The following is a 20,752-nucleotide window of genomic DNA, read 5'->3' as shown; positions in this document are numbered from 1 at the left end:
GCAGGCATTCTTTTTTTATTGACTCTCAGGTGATTTAACTCTCATAGATTGCAACATATTAGGTGCTTTCATGTGGCCCTAAGAATAATTTCCACTGCCTGTTACGATTTGTTGGCTTAGGTCATGTTTCCTACTGTGGAAAAGCTTCCCCTACAACCCTTTCCTTGCTCATATCCTCTGATGTTCATGGCTACACCACCACTGCCGTTGTCATTGTTCATGACATGAGTCGCAGTCATCGCATTGTCTAGAGCAGCTCACCTCAGCGAGGTGATCTAATGTGCATGATGGAGACTGTAGTCTTCATAGAAAGATGATGATGTCCTCGTGTGAGAAGGAACATATCCAGTGCAATTAGGGGAAAAAAATCTGATCGGACAGTCTGAAGTGCTCTGTTTTCAGTTTGTTTGGTGGGTTTTTTTGGCCATCTTTTTCTTCCTCAAAAGTAGTCTTCTGCCTAAATGCATAAATATGTATAGGACAGCTTTTTTCAGATGTGATCACTTTTTTGGATTCTTGATGTTCTGTTATCCTGTGTGTCAGAGATTCTACTCATTTTACTAATAATAAAGCTCTGAAACAGAGACTCTGCATACATACATATGCATATATATGTCTGTAAAATGACAACATTCTGTATGTTCATTAATCTACATGCAATCTGAAGTACATACTGAAGAGTTACTAAAGGTTTCTGTAGCATCAAAACATTTTGCTTACAAATAAACAGGTATGCAGAGAAGCTTTTCAAGATCAAACACAGGGCAATAGTAGCACCAGTGTTAAACCTCAGGTAGGTGTTTCTTCTAATCCTCAATTTACTCATCTAGCTAGATTCACTGAGTCTTTGGAACTGCCTGAAAACCCCACGCACTGACTTTTAGATCATGTAGCTGTTTGAGATTCTACAAAGTTCAAAGTGATCCTTCTAGTGCAATAAGATCTAGTTTTATGTGCCAGGTTTTGCAGATGCTTTTGCAGAACAGTTGTATAGGTTAGTGCATTTTAAAAGAGTAAGTTGCACTGTGGTATTCAAATAGTAAAATTAACTATTATGAGAGACTCCTAACTTTGGGAATTCTGTTGAAAAGCAATTACATTCAACTTACATATAATAAAACTTAGTTAATTCAGTGAAATAGGGGGCACAAAACCAATTTGGATAAATGTATTTTTTTAATGAGTGACTGTATCTTCATCCTGAATAATCAAACCCTTTCATATAATCAAATAAACAAAGGGGTTTTTTTAATATTTTCATTTTTTTACAAAGTATTATAATATTACATAATACTTGGGAAGTATTTTGAGATCGCAGGATGAAAGATGGCATAGAAGTGCAGTTTATTTATTATTATTATTAACATTTGATGAGTCCCCTGGCTTTTCTTCCAGGATTTTCTACTGATTTCAGTTGCACATTTTTAATTGCTTAGTGAAATGATGTAGTCATATCTCAGAGTTGGTTTAATTGGAATTATTGATGTCTGAAGCAGCACCCAGGCTGGGAAAACTGGGGTCTGATCAAAGTCTGCAACTAATGGTTTAGTGAGTTAAAAATTCAGTCTTAATTAAAAAATGAAAGAGAGTGTGTGCTTTCAAAGCACACATTATATGCTAAGGAAGCAGTCACTTCTTATTTATTTGGAAATACTCATTGCAGTATTTAAAAAGAAGGATAACAGTAATGACTGAAGTTTTTAATCCTGAATATTTGTTGAGTTTTTCACCTGGAAGAGTTTACTGGATGCCACACTGTGCTTTCATACCTGGTGGTATACTTTATTCTCTTTAGTTATGTTTAGAACTGCGTGTAAAATGGGAAGTTCATTTTAAGATGAGTTTCAAGATTTTTGAATATTTTATTGTAATGGAAAACAATTTTTGAATTTTCTATGGGGGAGTTTTTTTAACGTGATTGAAAGAAGTTTTGAAATGTGTTATGTAGAACAAATAAGTTTAAAATGAATTCTCATCAGTTTGATGAAGAAAACAGAAGATATTAAGCAGTTGTATTACCTTTTGTAAGTCAGTATCTTGGCTCATTGACTACTGAGGATGCACAGGACAGTTGTTGACCATCTCTAGTCAGGTGGAATGAATCCTGGCTTTCATTCTGAACGTGTCAGTGGGATGCTTGTACTGTTTGTTTTGCAAATTTTACTAGATTCTTTGCAACATTTTGACTCATTACTTAGTGCAATGAAATACGGTGCTTTCCAAGTTAACTGGGAAAGCGTGCTTTTTCCATGTTTGTCAGGCTTACTGGGTTGTGCATGGGAAATCACAACAGCAAACTGCTTTTTATGAATGTGCACATCGCGTGATGGAGTTAGGAACCTTGGTAAATTTAACTGCTCTGGTGGGGGGAACAGATGGAAGGTGGTGGGACTGCAGAAAGTCAAGCAGACCAAAATAGAGAATGGCTTTTATTTGCATTAGGAACAAAGGGAGATAGGCTAAGTGATGCAAGAATTTTGACTTCACCTCTTAATGCTTCCAGTCTTTTGTTATTTTGGTTCTTTTGTGTAGGTCCTTTTTGTGTACACTTCTTATTATTGGAAATAAATATATATATTCCAAGGTGGATGGGGATCTTTCACTGGATGAGAGCAGTTGCAACCCAATGTGCTGTGTGGAAGATCCACCACAAATTTTATCCTCTTTATGAAACTGTTCATACATTCTCCAAAAGTATGCATTTTTATTGTTTGCACTGTATTGATCAGCACTTCTTGAACCATTTTCTTCCCTAATTAAGGATGCAGAGAGCTTACATTATTCCGCTTACGATCTCAAGAGCTCTTTTTACGCTGCTTGTTTGGGGATTTGCTTCCTTGGGAGAGTTTATTACTGTATGAATGAAAATGCTTTTCTGAAGCTGTTAATCATTTCAAGATTAAAAAAACCTAATTGAGAATATTTCCCATTATTATTAAACTCTCCAGGGTGCTATAGGGCGTGCACACTATTATAATCTAAACCTGCAATTTGGCTTTGCTTCTTGTGCCCTTTGGCACAGTGGCATACACTAGAATTTTAAGGAGAATGGCCGACACTCCCCCACCCCAACCACAGTGAACAAAATGTGCTTTTTATCATTTTCTCATCAGCTGCTGCCTCCTGTTAGCAGTGAAATTGTTTTGACAAGTGTTATTTTGTCGGAACCATATTTGATTATGGAAGGGCTCAAACTAATCAAAGAACTTCCTAACATTGTGGACTATCGGGCTGCAATATAATCTTCCCAGTGAAGTGGAGGGGGACTCATCATGTGAGTCATTTTAAAATTGGTTGTGGCAAATCACCGAAGAGTGTATGGTAGGGAGCATTTATTCTCTGTCACAGAATGTGCTAGATAAGATAATAGGCTATTTCTATGACTTTTTGATATTGAACTTTAGCATTTCAAGTGCTAGATAGAGTGATATATTGGGTATACATTGTACCTAAAGACTGTGCATGTAGTCTGCTAGTGTTGGATAATAACGCTGAGGCTCATCAGTGAAGCTTTTATACATAGAGCCAGTGTCATCCAAATGATTCTTTTTGTGCAATGCACTGGATTGCAGACAATCGGTACGCTGGGTAGAGAATGCTGTTTGTCAGTGTCCTGTTTTATAAGAGGCTACATTCATCTTTTGTAGTTCTGATGAACCATTTTGCAGCCCGCATCCAGTTTACTTCAGCAGTTTTTGTTGGAGTGAGCATTCCTTCTGAGACAGAATCACTAAATGACAGAACAGTTGAGGTTGGAAGGGACCTCTGGTTGTCATCTTGTCCAACCCTGCTGCTCAGGCAAAGCCACCTAGAGCCAGTTGCCCAGAACATGTCCAGATGGCTTTTGAATACCTCCAAGGACGGAGACTCCACAACCGCTCTGGGCAGCCTGTGCCAGTGCTTGGTCACCTTCACACTGAAAAAGTGTTTCCTGGTGTTCAGACAGACCCTCCTGTGTTTCAGTTTGTGCCCATTGCCTCTGGTCCTGTCATTGGGCACCATTGAAAAGAGCCTGGCTCCATCCTCTTTGCACCCTCCCTTCAGGTATTTTTATATATATATATATAGGTAAGATCCTCCTGAGCGTTCTCCTCTCCAGGCTAAACAGTCCCAGCTCTCTCAGCCTTTCCTCATGTGACATGCTCCAGTCCCTTACGTATTCTCATGGTCCATGGCTGGTCTGTCTCCAGTTGTTCCATCTCTCTCATATACTGGGGAGGCCAGAACTGGACCCAGCACTGCAGGTGTGGCCTCACCAGTGCTGAGCAGAGGGGAAGGATCGCCTCCCTCGACCTGCTGGCAATACTCTGCTTAATGCAGCTAATGATACCATTTGCCTTCTTTGCAGCAGGGTCACCTTGCTGGCTCAGGTTCAACTTCGTGTCCACCAGGACCCCCAGCTTCTTTTCTGCTTTCCAGCTGGTTGGCCCCCATCAACTATTTTGCTTTAACATATATCCCCATTAGGCAATTCTTCTAAAATTTTGTGATCTTGGCAAAGAATGTGCAAGTCTCTAATTGAAGCATGACAAAACCTATTGTCAAAAATATTTTTTCTTCTGGTTAATATATTAATCTCTTTATCAGATATTTAATGTATTTTGCCACACAGACTTTCTGAAAAGTAATTCTGTAATCTGTAATATGTTTTTAGGGTGGTCTTTACCAGTCATTGTAAATTAAATGAATCTGAATTTAGAGTAGCTATGCTTTGAACTGGCTTAAAGCAGCTTTGTGCAGAAAAATACTGTGCTGTTAAGGATGGATTTGACCTTTTTTTTTTTTTTTTTTTAAAAATCTACATAATCCTAGCTGTGTAGAAGTATACCTCTGTGTGCTGAGGGCTTCATTGATTATAGTCTATTGACAGGATAGACCTCTCTTGTTGATCTTGTTCTCTAATTTTATTCTAGTATGTGTATCTAATATTCTGAATAGCTGCTCATGTATAATATATGCAGATACAACTCCAGTATCACAATTTAATTGAATTAGTAATCAGGGATGAAAACACTGAGCATTCATCAAAAATAAAGCTCATGTTCATGAGTCATGAGGAGGAGTGAAGGTTGGCCTTGCCTCTGGTTATTTGAGAACGTCTTTATACGGATGAGAGAAATGGTGACCTAAATGAGAGGACAGTGGACTGGAATTACAAAATTGAGGAGCTTCTTGCACAGTGGCTTTGGGCAACTTTGGGCAATTCGTTGTATCTCTCTGCCTTAGTTATCTCACCTGCAAATTGCACATGTACAAAATGATATAAACAAATTAATACCACTTTCCTAGTGGTCTGTACAAAAATGCTGCCAGATTGATTTACATGGGACATGGGTGACCTTAGCATGAAGATCACACACTATTTTTACCTAAGTAGGTAGAAAAATAATAAATTCAGAGTCCCAACAAAGTGCTTTGTTATGTTTAGGAGGAGTATAATGTCAAGAGAGTATGAGAGGAGCATTCATGGAAAACTGTGGGATATTGCTAGTAGGCAATGAGCTAAACTTTTTTTCCTGAAGTTGTGAGTCATCAGTCCAGCATCAGTTTGCAAGCAGGCTATTTTCAGCTCCATATTCCCCACACCTCCCTCCAAGGCAGCTATATCAAGCATGATCTTGTCTTCCAAGACATGGGAAGAGCTCAAATACAATAAATATTGGGCTAATAGCCCTGCTGTTTTCAAGGTGATGTAATTTGAGAGACATGTTGACCATAGGCCTCAAATTTGACAGAAAGTCTTTGCCTCAGTTTGAAACTTAACCTACTAATTGTGAAGTCAGTCTGTTTCTGGCTTGTGGAGTGATAATTAAACTCCTGTTTACAATGGAAACTCAAATGCAATACTAAATATGAAACAGTTCTTCACTCTGCCTAGTATATTCCTGCCATGCTTTCCACTGAGCTGTCTGGCTGCAATTCTGATTTCGTACAGCACTCAGCAATCTTTTAATATGAGAGTAAAACCCTCTTGTTTCAGCCTCAGTCTTGTGAAGCGACATTTAGTTGGACCATCCAGGACCTTTAGGTTGCATACTCGAAGTGTGCTGCATATTTAGCATACAAATAGATGAATACGAGGGTATGCGAGAGGCATGCACTAAACTGATAAAGACATCATCTTGGAGTGTGTATTAAAAATGAATTTCAGTAAATTAGATGCTATATATTAAAAGAATTAATCTTTAAAATTGCTGGTAAAACTAGTCTGTGTTATTATTCTGATACCAATTTAATTCCATTTATTATTGTTAAACTCATCATTCTAAATTTGCACATCAGTTTCAGATGATTAAAAACCTTGATAACACGAATCCAGAATTACACAATAAAGCATATTACAGCTGTTCTTTAATTATAATGAGTGGTGGGCACACCTTTTATCCCTGAAAGCCATTTTGTACCATTAAACTGTTGCGTGGGTTTGATTATTCATTAATTTGAGTTGTATTCACTATCTCAACAAATTTAAAGTTTTATGGTTTACTGCTGTGTCCTCAAAATAGAAAAATGGACCAAAGCCTATACCATTTATTCAGGCAAAACTACTTCTGCCTGAGAAGGAACTGCAAAGGCCAATATAAATATAATGCAATTAAAATCAGTCTGTGAAAACAGCCGTGACTGCTGAGGAGGGAGAAATATGTTATTTGGTGCTGATTGTTTGCCCAAAATCTCCTAATGAGTTAGAAAGTAATTTAAAAAGAGGCTAAATGTGAAGGAAAAATTTCCAAAGCCTGCTATTGGCTTCAGTCAGAGGGGGAAATCACCTGAGACACTTAAAGATACGAGATAAGAAACTGATGCTTAAAAATGTCAATAGATAGGGCTCAGACAGATATCTTTCCTGTCCTTTCTGATTTTTACTATCTCTGTATTCTTAAGAATGAACTGGCCTCATGAGGTTAAGCGACAGCCATGAGTCGTTATTCAAATATAACTAAATTATATAGTTGTCTGTGTTCTTCTAAGTTACCATTTGTTTAATAGCTAAATTGCTGTACTGTTGGTGTATCGTTGGTATTCCAGGCACGCTGGGTTATAAACCTGTGACAAGGTCAGAGTATTGTAGCCTCTCCTACTTTGCACTGGGAAAATCTAGCAGACTTTAAGGGTGACCATTGTCGATGGTATTTCTGCTTTGTATTACATATGTTTAAAAATAAATCCAAGACCTTCTTGGTAACTGTACTGGATTGCCAAAGCTAATGTAGAGATTTAATAGTATAGCCAATGTAAGAGTTAATAATAAAGGATAAAATTCAGCCCTTATATAAGTTTATGTAAAACAGTAGAATTATTATTTGCTTACATCAGCTGAATTTGGCATAAAGGTAGGCAGGTGGGAGATTTTTTTTTAGAGAGAGAATTTTTCGTCTCTGCTCATCCAAAGGAGTTGTCTTTGCTTTCAGGGTTTATTTGAAGTAGTCAACTGACTCCTTTGCAGCGGGGAAGCTGTTTGCATAGTGCTGTCAGTGACATCCCTTTCTTGCTGCCTCTGTCTCATGGAAGCGAGGCTCATGTGAGACTAGGAGATGAGAAGAGGTTGTATTTTACATAGAGCTCATGCCTCGGTTCGCTGGGTGAATTCTTCTGCTGTTTTTATGTTGAAGAAAATAAGGTGGAAAACAAAGCTGTAATGCTCTGGAACTAATGGAGTTAACTGTCAGGGTGCGATTTTAACTCAGGAAGCTTGAGACCTGTCTGATCCTTTCCTCTTAGTAGGTGCTTTTCCTGCTTATAGGTCTCCTGATCAACAGAGAGCTAAAGATAAGGATCTTATATTTTGTGCATGAAAAAGAGCACAGTAAGAGTTTGATGAACAGATACTTTTGTAATAAAACTCTTCTGTCTCATTGAAACTGTAGATTGCTAGCTATTACATGACACTGAACAGTTTTCCTTTCAGTATTATCACACAGTGACTTAAATGTGATGAGGCATTAGAAAAGATTGAATTATTTTAATTTTACTTTTGCACTGGGTTCTGAAGCCATTGTGTTTTATTTTGAGGTAAATTATCCTATTTATCTTGTCTGCATAAATACCTTTATGAATAATGCAAGAAGCTGGGATGCTAAAAGTAAAAATTACAGACCTGTCCTTAAAGGACAGGATTAACATCCTGCAAGAGCTTATTCAAAACCAACTGGTGCCTTTATTTTACAATACAAAAATGTGCCATTTTTGAGCTTTTACAAAACCATTTTAGTGGAGTGTTGCCAGATCCATTAACAATTCTGTACTAATGACAGTTATATAACTGAGTGGGGTAAAAGCAGGCAATGGAACAGTCTGTACAGGATCTCCTTTTACATGGATGTTGTAAGGCTTGAATGAAAAAACTGCAAAAATAGTTCCACGGAGGTAAAAAGCATCAATGTCTTATGTTGAGTTAAACCTAGAAACAAAAAATATTACGCTTAGTGCAAAGGTAGTGCAGATATTTAGCTGAAGACTACAGAGGCAAATTAAGGTTATGGAAAATATCAGTTCCCAAGGAAAGATTAAATTGGCCGTTTCTCACAAGCACTCTGTTTTAGACTATCCAGCTATTAGCCCAGATGTACAGACAGCTCATAGCAATTTGTGAGTTGGTCAATGTGTTTTTACTGATTTTGGTGAGCGTGGCCTAGTCGTGTGGGATGACGAGGTGAAGATGTACATGTGAAGACTGAGGCTCCTCCGTCCATGTCCATGCCAGGATGCTGCGACGAGGCAGAGCCTGGAGCCCCGAGAGCCGTGTGTTGCTCTGCTGCCAGGCGGGCAAGACCTAAAGCATGGCAACACAGCCAAAAAATGTCCGCTCGTTGTTTCCTCTGGCCTGTGTCATTACAGAATTTTGGAACAGGTTTTTTCTGTGCTCCTTTGAAGAATGTTTGTAGTTTTTGTACTGTTTTCACTGTCAGGTCAGAGGTATGCACTTTCATTTCAGCTTAACATAACTTTATGAAGAAAGTGTATATAGTGTATTCTGGTGAGGATCTGCACACACAAAACACACATGCACACACAAAAATAGTGCATATATAGCTCAAATTCTATAGCAAAACCGAAAACCAGACTTGGATACGAAGATATTCATCCTGAGGCAAGTATGCAAATGTAGTGCATGGATCTAAAGATGGAAAAACAAAGATGAAGAAAGGTGAATTGGTTCTAATTCCCTGAACTGGCCATTATGTATAACAGCATCTTCCTATGCAGAAAAAGTCCTCGAAAAGGTATTTTCAAAAGCCATAGTATGTCCAGATGGAAGTGATCTATTAGGTGAACTAAGTAATGCCACGGTACATGATACACCACTTTATAAAACTGTTATTTGCAGTTCCCTCTTGGTATTGCAAGCTATTTTAAATCATTCTGAATTTCTAAAGCAAATCCATAATATTTTCCTATACCTGCAGAGATGTTTATACATATGGTACAAATAATGCACAGGTTCACAGGAGAAGCTTACAGATCTAATCATAATATTTTCTCCCTTTTTAGTCTTTATGTACATCATGTTAAGCAGGGGGAATAAGAAACTGCAATGTAGGAGACAAACAGAGAAGCTGCTAATGGTTTTCCCTGTTTATACCGCTCTTCAGGCATATTGTATTTAATGACATGTTGCCAAAGGAATGCTAACTTGCTGCTGAAGCAGGGGAAGGGTTGCTTCCTCGTTCTCCTCCCTGCACCCCCAGCCCAGCCTGTCTCCAGCACACACACAGGAGGAGGCTGGGCTGGGGAGCAGAGAGGAGTGCTGAGTTTCATCTGGAGAGGAGAGGAACAGGGCTCCTCCCGTAAGCTGGAAATGGCTTTGGGAGGGGAGAGGTAGTGGTAGGGAGCAGATTTTTTTTTTACCAGTTGCTTCTGCTTCCATGGTGTCTTTCAGGGCAGATTTTCCCAAAACAGCCCGCACAGCACCTCCTTTTCCTTCGTCCTCAGCATGGGTAGGGCAGTGCTGGTGTGACCCCACTGGTTTAAGGAGATGAAGGAAGTAAAGGAGGAACCTGTACAACTGAGAGCGAGTTCTGTTTTCCCAGCTCTGCTGGTTTAAGCAGCTGGTTTGTGTCTCCCTAAACATCAGTTGACAAAAGCTGTAGACAAGGACGGCACTGCTGTAAGAAAGCCATCTAGTCTTGAAATAGGTTTATGTATTATTCAACTTTTCTGACATAATCAACAGACACTCATACACGGGTGCTCTTTTTCTTCCATTAAGTAAACTGCTGCTTAGTTTTGGTATCTTGGCAGACAGGTGTTGTGAAAAGTAATTTACCAGTCAATTAGTATCCTACACCATGAGCCTTAATCAAATATACTTTCAAAAGGGCTCAAGTTTAGAGATGAACTTTAGGAAAACTCTATTGATTTTGTAAATTAAAAATGTAAAATTGAGTGGATAGAGGTCCAGTACACGACTGACCCAAGGAAGCAATCTTTAAAGAGGAACATTCTCCGATTCAACACTGGGGAAGAAAAGAAAGCAGGAAGGATTCATTTGCAGTTGACCTGCAATAGCAAAGTCATTCACTTTCCAAATAGGATTAAACTTGTTCCATCAGCCATGACATGTGAAAAGATCATGGTTATAAATTCCATTTGCTGTAATGAATTGAAAGTGTCTGAGTTTGCAAGCAGCACTCATCGCTGATGGACAGCTAGATTTGTGCAGTGTTTTAACATTAAAATTAGCTTCTGCAAAATAAAAAGTACAGAAAAGGTGGCAGAAGTGACAGATTTTAAAGCATAAAAAAATTGACTTTATTGTTAGATGGAAGCTGAATAAAGCTAGAAATAAATAGTGGTTATAACCCTGTTATGTAGATAACTTGCTTCATTCTTGAGTGAGGGTGAACACAAAACTGGAAAAAGGCATCTGTTTAGGTTTCTCAGCTATGTTTCAACAAGAATAAATATTGTTACTTAAATGAGGAAAAATCGAACTTTTCTATGGTGTTGCTTGTAAGATGTAAGAAAATGGAATTGTATTGAAGGATACTTCGTTCACATCAATTTCAACGTACATCGATATGACTCCACTGCAGTCCGTGAAATCATATTGGTGTAGGTATCTTGTAAATTGACATAAAAGCTACACTCTGTGGTTACTTAATAACCTTAACTCAGTCTTGCATCAGGATCATGAGACATTTGTACTTTGATGCTTGCAGAACTAAATGCAGTTTCAGAACCTATTTTTCCCAAGTTTGTGTGTTTGGTGTACACTATTTTATGCATATTTTAAATGTGCCAATTGCTAAGAAAAAAATCTCAATGGGTGAAAATGTCTAATATTTGTGAATGATTTGAGATTCATTTTAATTGATAAGGTACCCAGCTGAAAACTGTCCAAGATTAAAAAAAAAAAAAAAAAAAAAAAAAAGCTTCAGCTAAATAGAGGAATGAAAATATAATAGCTTCTTAAATTACCGCAAGGTTAACATACAATTAATTTGCTAATTTTAATTACAACCCTACAAAATGTGCTGAAAAATGCTCAAAGGGGAGAAGCAGCCAGGTGCCAGCCGTGATTAACCAAGGTTACTAGCAATTATGAGGTCTCTATTAACCATGCTATAGAAATTTTAAAAACTCCTTTATAAAACCAGCAAATTTATTGAAACTCAGCAGGGCATTCATCTTGCTGTACCTTTCCATTGCTACAGACTTGCTGTCAGTTGCCTCACTCTTTTCTAGCTGAATGTTTTACTGCAGCTGAAACACGGACTGCACACATATATGTACTAGGTTTTTATTTTGATCATATAAACAAAAGAGATTAACTATTGTTTGCAAAATACTCTGAGCACCTTAAGTGCCAGATAGCTGCAAATAGCACAGCTGAACACTAGAAACACAAATCCTGAAGAAAATGCTCTTTTTTTCCAAGGTGTCCTGGGACATGCAGTTTGTAAAGCAGGAATATTGCTGGAACTGCCTTTTCAGTGGAGAACCTGCTCTGCAAGGCTTTATATGCACAGACAAATGTAACTTCTGAATGAAAAACAAAGAACAAAAAAAATCTGCATGTTTGCTTTGCATTTTAAACAAATCACAGTGTAAACAAATGTCTTGAATGTATCAAATTTCATGATGTATTATTGTTCTTTTTTTATTGCTATGTGAGTCATGTTTTAAGTGTCTGTTGTTTGGAACCGTAATAAACCTTGATCCATTTATTAAAGGAAGATTTAATAAAATCAACCAAAAAAACCCCCAAAAAACAATAACAACAGGAAAAAAAAAAACCAAAAACAAACAAACAAACAAAAAAAAAACCTAAAGCATTGGTGTCAAAGGAAATTAATTTCCTGGCTGGCTTGTGTTTTTCTCTGAGGCAGATATTGATGAGTGTGCAGAGGGGATCATTGAGTGTCACAACCATTCACGCTGTGTTAACCTCCCAGGGTGGTACCACTGTGAGTGCAGAAGCGGTTTCCATGACAATGGAAGCTATTCTCTTTCCGGGGAGTCCTGTGTTGGTAAGCAATGATCAGCATAGTGCTTTTTTTTTTTTCCCCCTCCTTCTGCATGGTGTTGCAAAGTGACTATTGAGATGCTGTCCTGAGCAGTTACTGTGTTTAAAGCTACTTAAAGCTAAAATGGGAATGCAAGCGAGCCTGTCTGTGTTTTGTCAGCAGTCCCAGCCACTTAGCGTGGGTGCTCGTTCAAGACACGTCACGTTTTGGAATGGTTATTACGGGAGGGAGGCAGTCGGAGAGCCGAAGCGTGCCTTACTGTGCTTTGCCATTTATCATAATAAGTTGCGCTAAAACCTGAAGGGAAAGTAAGCTTTCTGGGGAGCATAATAGGCCACAAAAGGGGAAGAGTTGGTTTTCCATTTTCAAATTTCAGCAGAGTCATATGAGAACACATTTGGGGTATGTCTGTATTGCTTTGCTTTGCTTTCCATTGTTTGACATCTTCATCATTTTATTTTTAGAATTATGCAAATAGCATCAAGATCTTTATGCACCATATTTACAGAATAAGGCCCTAGGGGCATGAACGGAGAGGAATTCTTACAGGGTGCGGAGGAGTCTGTCGGTTGTTTCTATGGGAGGACAAAGGATGAGGCTCCGTGAGGAGTTAGTGCTGGTTCTTGCAGTCTGGGTGCCCTTGACTGTCCGTAAGACTTTGTGTGCCACTATAGCAAGAAAGCAGTAGTAAAATCATAGTGTAGATGGTAATCGTGCTTTACCTCTGCCTTACAATTTTTCCACCTTTTTACTCATTCTGAGAAACCTTATACATAATTTCTTTATGGTATTTTATCATATGAGTTTAAAACAATTTAGAAAGGATCCCATTTTAACCTCTATGGAGATACAGATCAACTTCTCATAGTTCCATGTCCTTTCTTTGGCATTTCAGTTACTTCATCTCTGCTCAGTTCTATGAATTTTCTATAAAAGCATTTCTGCCGCTTCTGTGAAAGACTATTTTTTTTTAACACTATAAATTTAATTTATCATGTCTGTAAGTGCAGAGGGCTCTTCTGAGAGTTAAAGCAAACAATTAAAGTTAAAATAAAAATACATAAATTTACTTGAACTTGTAACAAACATTCCTTTTACAAATTTTGGCTATTAGAAGTCCTTGGGCTAAGATAACATCATGATTTAAAAATGAAGAACAATAATTATTTTCAAACCCAATATTTTATAGACTGTCCAGCTACATTATCTTTTTGACATTGTCTTAAGCTGGCAGGGAGCTCAGTAAAATCACAGCAGTGAACTTCATTGGGGTGGCTGTGTAAAGAATGGCAAACTTTGCAATATTTTGTGACTTCATAGGTAAAATATCACATGGAAGTCATATATTTCTAAACAGATTCTGTAATTTTAAAAGTTCTCCTCTGATTTATTTAAGTAGTGTAAAAGGAGTGATGGACAGAACAATGTTGAAAATACTTGCTTTATGAGAAGTCAAAGCAACATGACATAAACTTCAAAAAGCTCTAAGATAATTGGGGTAAGGGGCATTTGTGGCATTCCTGATGCCTACCTGTATGGCTTGCATGGGAACCCCATCCCTTGTTGGGCTGGTTAGGGACAAATGAAATACAAGGCTCAGGGTGGTCTCAGGGAAAGACAGACACAAACAAGACTGTGGTGTTGAATGGCCCATAGCTAGGCTCAGTTGCTGAAAAGGTCAGTATTGCTTGCATTGCTATTAAAGGGAAAGGCACTTGACTACCTGACAGCAAAAAGGAGCCCAAAACATTCTGTATTCTGTGGAGACTGAAGGGATGAGTTTTAGTGAAAACCGCCCTTGCTTTGACCTGCACAGCATGCTGGAAGTTTGTAAGGTGAGGTGCTCATCTTGCCATATGCAAGTTGTAAACAGAATGTGAAATTAGCTGGGTGGTTTTAACTAAAACGGCTTTTCTGAGCCATCTGCTGCAGGGTACCAGTGAGGAAGAGGATAAACCAGTTTATTTTGTTTCATTATACCGGTTAACCAATTAAAAATTAATTGAAAGATTCTGCTAACCCATATTGACAAAGAAATCTCAAGCCATGATGTTTATTTTAAAGCGCAACTAAGAGTTGGTTAAAATGACAGATAGCACTACACATTCTAGGTAAAACTCAGTTTCTTGAACGCTGACTTCCATCACGTTACAGAGCTTGTTTGCTTGGTGGAGTATTTAGAGTCAGGGCCAGAGTCATTCACTCTATTTCAGATAAAAGAGGGTTCATCTGCTTAGCAACAGCATTTTGTCCTGGTGTATTTTACAGACTCTCTACTGAAATCCTAGCGTGTACCTGAGGTGGATTTGGGCCATTGCCCTTCAGTATGTTTTGAAATGTTTCCTCTTCATCCCTGAAGGACAAAATTTGGAGAACAATGAAAAGGCTAAGAATATAAGTAAAAAAAGATTAAACCCTCCCCCACAAAATAATAATAATAACAACAACATACGAAAATCATAAGGCAGTGGGAGGGAGCACTCCACTCTGACAGATTGCCCAAAGCCCAAGCAGCCAGTTGCTTTAGCCGGATGCATTTGTGTACCTATTGGCTAACCCCCTTTCCCTCCGTTTATATGTAGGTGGTCTTGGAGCTGGGTCATTGCTTGTAGTGTCTCTGCAGTACTTGCAGAACGTTTTAAAAAATATAATCTAATTGGGAAGTGTTGTGATACCTCAGTGCTTCTAAAAGCTTTATTCTCACTGACTAGGAGAAAACAGTGGAGTTTGTCACCTGGCAAGAGACAAATGTGTAAATCAACGGATGTGACGGGGAAGGTCATAATATTGTACTAGAGCTTGGGTAATAAGGATGTATGACTTAAGCAGGCCACTTCAAGCTTGGAAAATTCTTTTATTGCTCTAAATATCAACCAAAGGCAGCTTTGAAAAGGAAATATATTTCCATGGCCATGCTTTTATAAAAGATGTCAGCTTCCTAAGGTGATGGTGAGCAGGCTGAAATTAAGAGAATGTAATTTAATTTCCAACAGTAGCGTTTTTATGAGGCACTGGCCTTTGACAATATGTTATTAAGAATACTGCTTGCAGACAAAAGACAATTGCTGTTGCTACCAAAGTTTGCTTGGCAATTAAAACGTGTAGGCTATAGTTGCTGGGTTGTTTTTGTTTTGTTTGTTTGTTTTTAATAGGAGCTTTGTTATGCTTTAAGGTAAACAAACAAAAATACTTTATAGAGAACTATGAGTTGTTATATGATACGTATCCCAGTATTATCTACTGATACCATATTGAAGCAACTGGCATACATTGTTTTTTCCCTGCACTAAGTCCTTGTTGCCAAATACTGGTAGCTGATAAGGTAGTCATTGAATACCCTCACCACCAAATTTTCAGTCATAACCTTTAAAATTATCAGAACCAATAGAAGGAAAAAACTGGCAAAGTGCTGTATTCTGGGAAGTTAATAATATTTCACAAAATTCACTCCTATCTACAGAAGAAAAACAAAAGCAAATTAAATTACACTTTTTAATCTCCATCTCTCTTTAAGTGAGATGCTTCCAGTCTGTAGAGAGCTGTTCAGCCCCTGGAGTATAGAATTCCTGATTCCATTTTTTTCATGATGTTTCATCTTTCTGAGTGTTTACATCGTGACTTGCAAGCACAGAAGGAAAAACAATCAAGGCAGCAGTACCTGTCAGTTGTTGGTTTATTTTTTTTCTTTAAGAATCAGTGCAAATTTTGTAGGGAAGATTAACACGGACCCTCCTCCCACCAAAAAACCACAGGATTCACCATGTATTTCGTCCTGAAAGGCTGCGTAGCTGGACCTCGCTATTGGGTTAGAGTAGCTGTTGTGGGGAAATGAAAGCTAGAAAAAGGTAGGACTCAGCAGCTTGTGAGAGAAAACTCCATATATCTTAGTCTCCCACAAAATCTGGGTACAGCAGTGCTTGAGGGTCAGATCTGAATGGGTTTAAAATCAATTCCTGAAGCTTTCATATATTCCATGGTATACTGCAGTGTCGTCTGTTACCTAGATTAGAAAGTGAGAGAAGAGGAGGTTTATGCTTTGTTTAATTTATTCTCCTTTCTGTGTCAAACCAAAAGCTAGACCCATCCTTTGACAATCTTCCTATATGCTTGAGAACTGCTTTTCTGTCTGTTGTTAGAGAAGTGGTACATAGAAAGGTTTGCATATGGTATAGAGTATTCAAGACCAACTCTAGAAGCTGCTCCCTTACGGCTTTCTTTTGTTCTTCTCATAGAATTTCTTAAAGTTTATAATATAAGAGTCTGTGTCTGTGGATTTTATCCTGCAAAATAAAAATTATCTTGCTTACTTTCCATTTAGTAAATTCTGATTCTTGTATTCTGAGAGAAAGTTGTGTTACATGTCTTCAAGGTAATTGTGTTTAGTCATTTCTATATTTCTGGAAATCATTAGTAAATCCTATATTCAGAATCTAATTTACTATGCAGTGTTCTTTAATAGACCATTATGTCTCTGTAGAATAAAAGTACTATCATAAAATATTTTCTAACTAAAAATGAATCTGTTTAGTGATTTTTTTTTTTCAAACATAAGTCCAAATTACTTTGATTTAGAAAGAAGGCAAATACATTAAGTGACAAGTTGCCTGTGAAAAATGATATGTCAAAACAGTGTTTAGTTAACTTGTACATACATTGATTTGGGAGCCCAGCATACATTTTTCACGTTAACGTTATACTGTAATGGTTTAATGTACCATAACACTTAAAATTAGCACATTAGTAGGGTTCTTCCTTCTGCAGCAGCTTATCATGATATTACAGAGCACCACGCTGCATGACTTGCTTGCATACATTTATTAAGGTGCTATAGAAAAATCATACCATCAAAACCTGAATAGCCTTGAAAACTAAGAAATGAAGTAGCTAGGGATTGGTCTGAAATTTCAGTGAAACCAAGTTAATGAACTTGTGTTGATATGTCCAGTCATGCTTGTCTTCTACCCCATTCAAATACAGTGGCCATGGGACCTCTCATAATATCGTAGGCAAACTACTTCTCGTTACAGCCAAAAAAGGATGGAAAAGGAAATTGCATCTCAGGGGATTAGTCTGTTCCATTTTGATTTGGATTTCTTGCTTGCCCATGTTACCAAGCTATCTTTATGTACTTTGAGAGTATATTGGGAAATGAGCACATCTTGGGTGGCTTGTTTTCTTTCTATTCCCATCCACAAAATGTGACTAGTTGCATTGCGGCTAAAATGCATGTGATCAAGTACTTGTTGCCATACATTTGTTTAAAGAAGCACAGAGTGTTTGAATAGTGAAGATCTTGATCAGTTTTATGATAATTCTGTGCAATGTTTGAGGTGGCATATCTCAGCAACCATCACTTTGATGTTGGCTATATGTTATTGGTAGAAAATAGCGTAAGACTATATAAGACTAGCATGACAAGCAAGTTTCTGATTATGGTCATTTCCACTTTTCCTTGAAAAAGCCATATCCTCACTTTTCCTTGAAAAGGAACTGTGTGGAGGGAGGAAGTAAAGCTCTGCCACTTTTACTTGAATTAATTAGTAGTCTGCCACAGATTATCTCAATATAATGCATGCATAAGATTGCAAAATCCTTTTCCAGGTGTGAAAATGAGATTGTTTTCACAGGTTGACAGGATACATGAAAGAACTGACCCCCCCAAAAGTCAAGACAGACATCTTGCTCTTGTGTTATATATAGGGAAGGACTATGGACTCTCCTTGCTATTTCGCATATGTACTTGTCCATTGTTACTTGAAGCTGCTTGATTTATAAATGAATATTTCATCTTCTTCCCACCCAGTGTTGTTATAATGGGAAATAAAATTTGTGTACAGTTTTGCCTTGCCCGTCATTAAACGTTCCAGTTTTGGGCCTGCATCTTCTGAGAACAGTTGTGGAAAAGCAAGTGAAACCTGATGGGAGTGTGGGGAATTTGAGCTGAGCAAGGATTTGAATAATATAAAAATAATCTATATGCGAGAGTCTTATCATACAATTTTCATAGTCATTAGAAGATTGTTTTGGACATGTTCAGAATTTTAGACTAGGCTAATTTTTTAACACCTAAGTAGACATATTGATTCCAGTTGTTAAGAGAAATTTCATACTAAATGTAAGTATTTTCTTCCATGTCTTGCATAGCTGTCTACATGCTGATCTCATGTCCATTTGAGCAAGTTCATTTGATCTCCATTGAACTGAAGTACTTTCTTAAGCTACTGGGAGCTAACAACCTGGGAGCGTTTGTCTGGGATTTTTTCCTTCCCCAGCCCCTTCCTAATCTGGTTTAAGGCTGAAAGAGTGAAAGGAACAAAAACATGTTATGCTTATAACTTCTTTTCCTCAAGTTACTGGGAACATTGGCTGTTTGTTCTGACTTTTAGAAATGCAATCAGTGACAAGAAAAAACTGCCAAAGGGATGTTCTCAGAAAATTAGCTCTATTAAAAGTTCAGCTAGAAATGAGTGCAGTGTCCAAGCCTTTTATATTTGATTAATGACTAAAAATTTTAAATAATAAATGCCATAAAGTAATAAGAAACCATAATTTGAATAAAGAACGAAAAAAATGAGCAAACTGAGTAGCAATTAGGAATTTATGTTCATGCTATGTTACTAAGCATTGCTTGATTGGCTTCTTTGTCAAGAATGTCCCATTTACCAGTTTGGGCCACTCTTAATGGGGACATCCTTTTTATGCATGCTAAACAGAGAACAGCCGTAGCAGTACGTAAATAGGATATTCTTCCCTTTTGGATATGTATAACAGATTAAGTTGGCTTTGTGCAGTGTGAACAGGTCTGTACTACTGAGAATATGAATAATGTTAGTTCCTATAATTGCTAACATCTGGCTTTCCATAAATCTGTTAAATTACATGGAAACAGAATTAGATTTCTGTGTCATAAGTAAAGCAATTACATGGAACTCTGTAGGCAATATGGATTTATATTCATCTGTGAAATCCTTTTAGTTTTGAACTGTGAAAGCAACCCTTCTAATCTGCACTGTGATCCCTCTACATCCTATATATATGCTATTCAAGGAGCCCTTAATATGGTGGGGAAGGGAATATTGACGATGCTTGGTGACATCACCAAAGACAAAGTGAATACTTCATTTATACCTTTGTCTTCAACATAAAATACAGGTCAAAGTCTACTGAAAGAAAAATGGGATATTTTAAAGAATATTTTAAGTCTTACAGTAGCTCTTTGGATATAATTCATTTCATACCAGTTCATTCATAGCTCTCTTCCTGTCACTCTTCATGGTTTTTACCTCCCGTGATACTCTGACACTTGTTAAATAACGAACTACAAGTTTTAATTTCTCTTAGCGCAGTGCCTTTTACATCACTGATAGTGGACCTTTCAGGTACTCAGTTAATGCTAAGCTATGCATTAGGGCAATAATGTTATTTTTTGACAATTAAGACTGTCAGGGCAGCACAACACACCCTTTTTAGGGAAGTCTGAACAACAAGCAATTGCTACCAGGCCACTGGGAACATCTCTGACAAAGGACTGGCCCACGGGTTAGCCCAGGAGTGAAGCCCTTCTGCAGTGTAATTGCCTCCAGCTTGCCTTTGGGTCTATAAGCAGAAGGAACCACTATTTTTCTGGTAACGCAGGCCCCTGACTCGGTTGTGCAGGTTGATTTTGCATTTGGTCAAATCCAAGGGCACTACCACATTTCCACTTGTTCCTGGGCTATTTATTAATTGAAATCAGGAATTTTACTAACCAGGTCAGGGGGAATTTAGTGGTTTGATTGTTAGAGAATGTCCTTTATCAGCTTGAGAGAATTGACGTCTTTTTAAAATCTGGCTTTCTGAGGAGATGACTCGTGAACCCATGGCACTTGTCTAAGAAGTAGGGCAACTGGCCATCACAATCCACCTAAATTAGACTTTAGGTAATTTGGGGGGGGGTGGGGGGTAAATTCTATTGAATTTTAAGTTTGTTGTTTTAGAGAGGAATTAAAAGTACTTTTGGGTAATATTGAACACTTATACATTTCACACTAGCAACAAGGTCATTTTAAATGGTAAGTGTGAGGGTTCTTCCTTGTAATTTCTGAATTCATATGATAGTATTCTGGAATTTTAATGATAGAAACCATCACATATTTCTAAAGGTTTTTCTTCTTCAGCCTTCCTCCCACTGTTGCGTACAGTTTTCATTGTTCATGTTGGAACAAGAGAGACCCACCAATTTACTGGTATTTTATCTGGACAATCTGTCAATATGTTGTTTAAGAACAATCCAAAGTTATTTT

At 37.7% G+C, this 20,752-nt stretch overlaps 1 protein-coding gene across 2 annotated transcripts in view; it reads left to right on the top strand.

The window, feature by feature from the left end:
- NELL1 (neural EGFL like 1) overlaps window positions 1-20,752 on the top strand; it is a 297,446-nt gene that overhangs the window by 264,791 nt on the left and 11,903 nt on the right. The window contains exon 16 of one of the 2 annotated variants that reach the window (XM_074884814.1): window positions 12,333-12,473. The exons of the other annotated variant lie outside the window; for it this stretch is intronic. Within the exon in view, the coding sequence (XP_074740915.1) occupies window positions 12,333-12,473 (141 nt within the window). The remainder of the gene's footprint in view (window positions 1-12,332; window positions 12,474-20,752) is intronic. 2 annotated transcript variants of the gene reach the window in all.

Source organism: Strix uralensis, chromosome 15, assembly GCF_047716275.1.
Source record: "Strix uralensis isolate ZFMK-TIS-50842 chromosome 15, bStrUra1, whole genome shotgun sequence".
Classification (NCBI taxonomy): Eukaryota; Metazoa; Chordata; class Aves; order Strigiformes; family Strigidae; genus Strix; species Strix uralensis.
The sequence above is the reverse complement of the archived record's forward strand: the minus strand, read 5'-3'. Positions and strand labels throughout refer to the sequence as shown.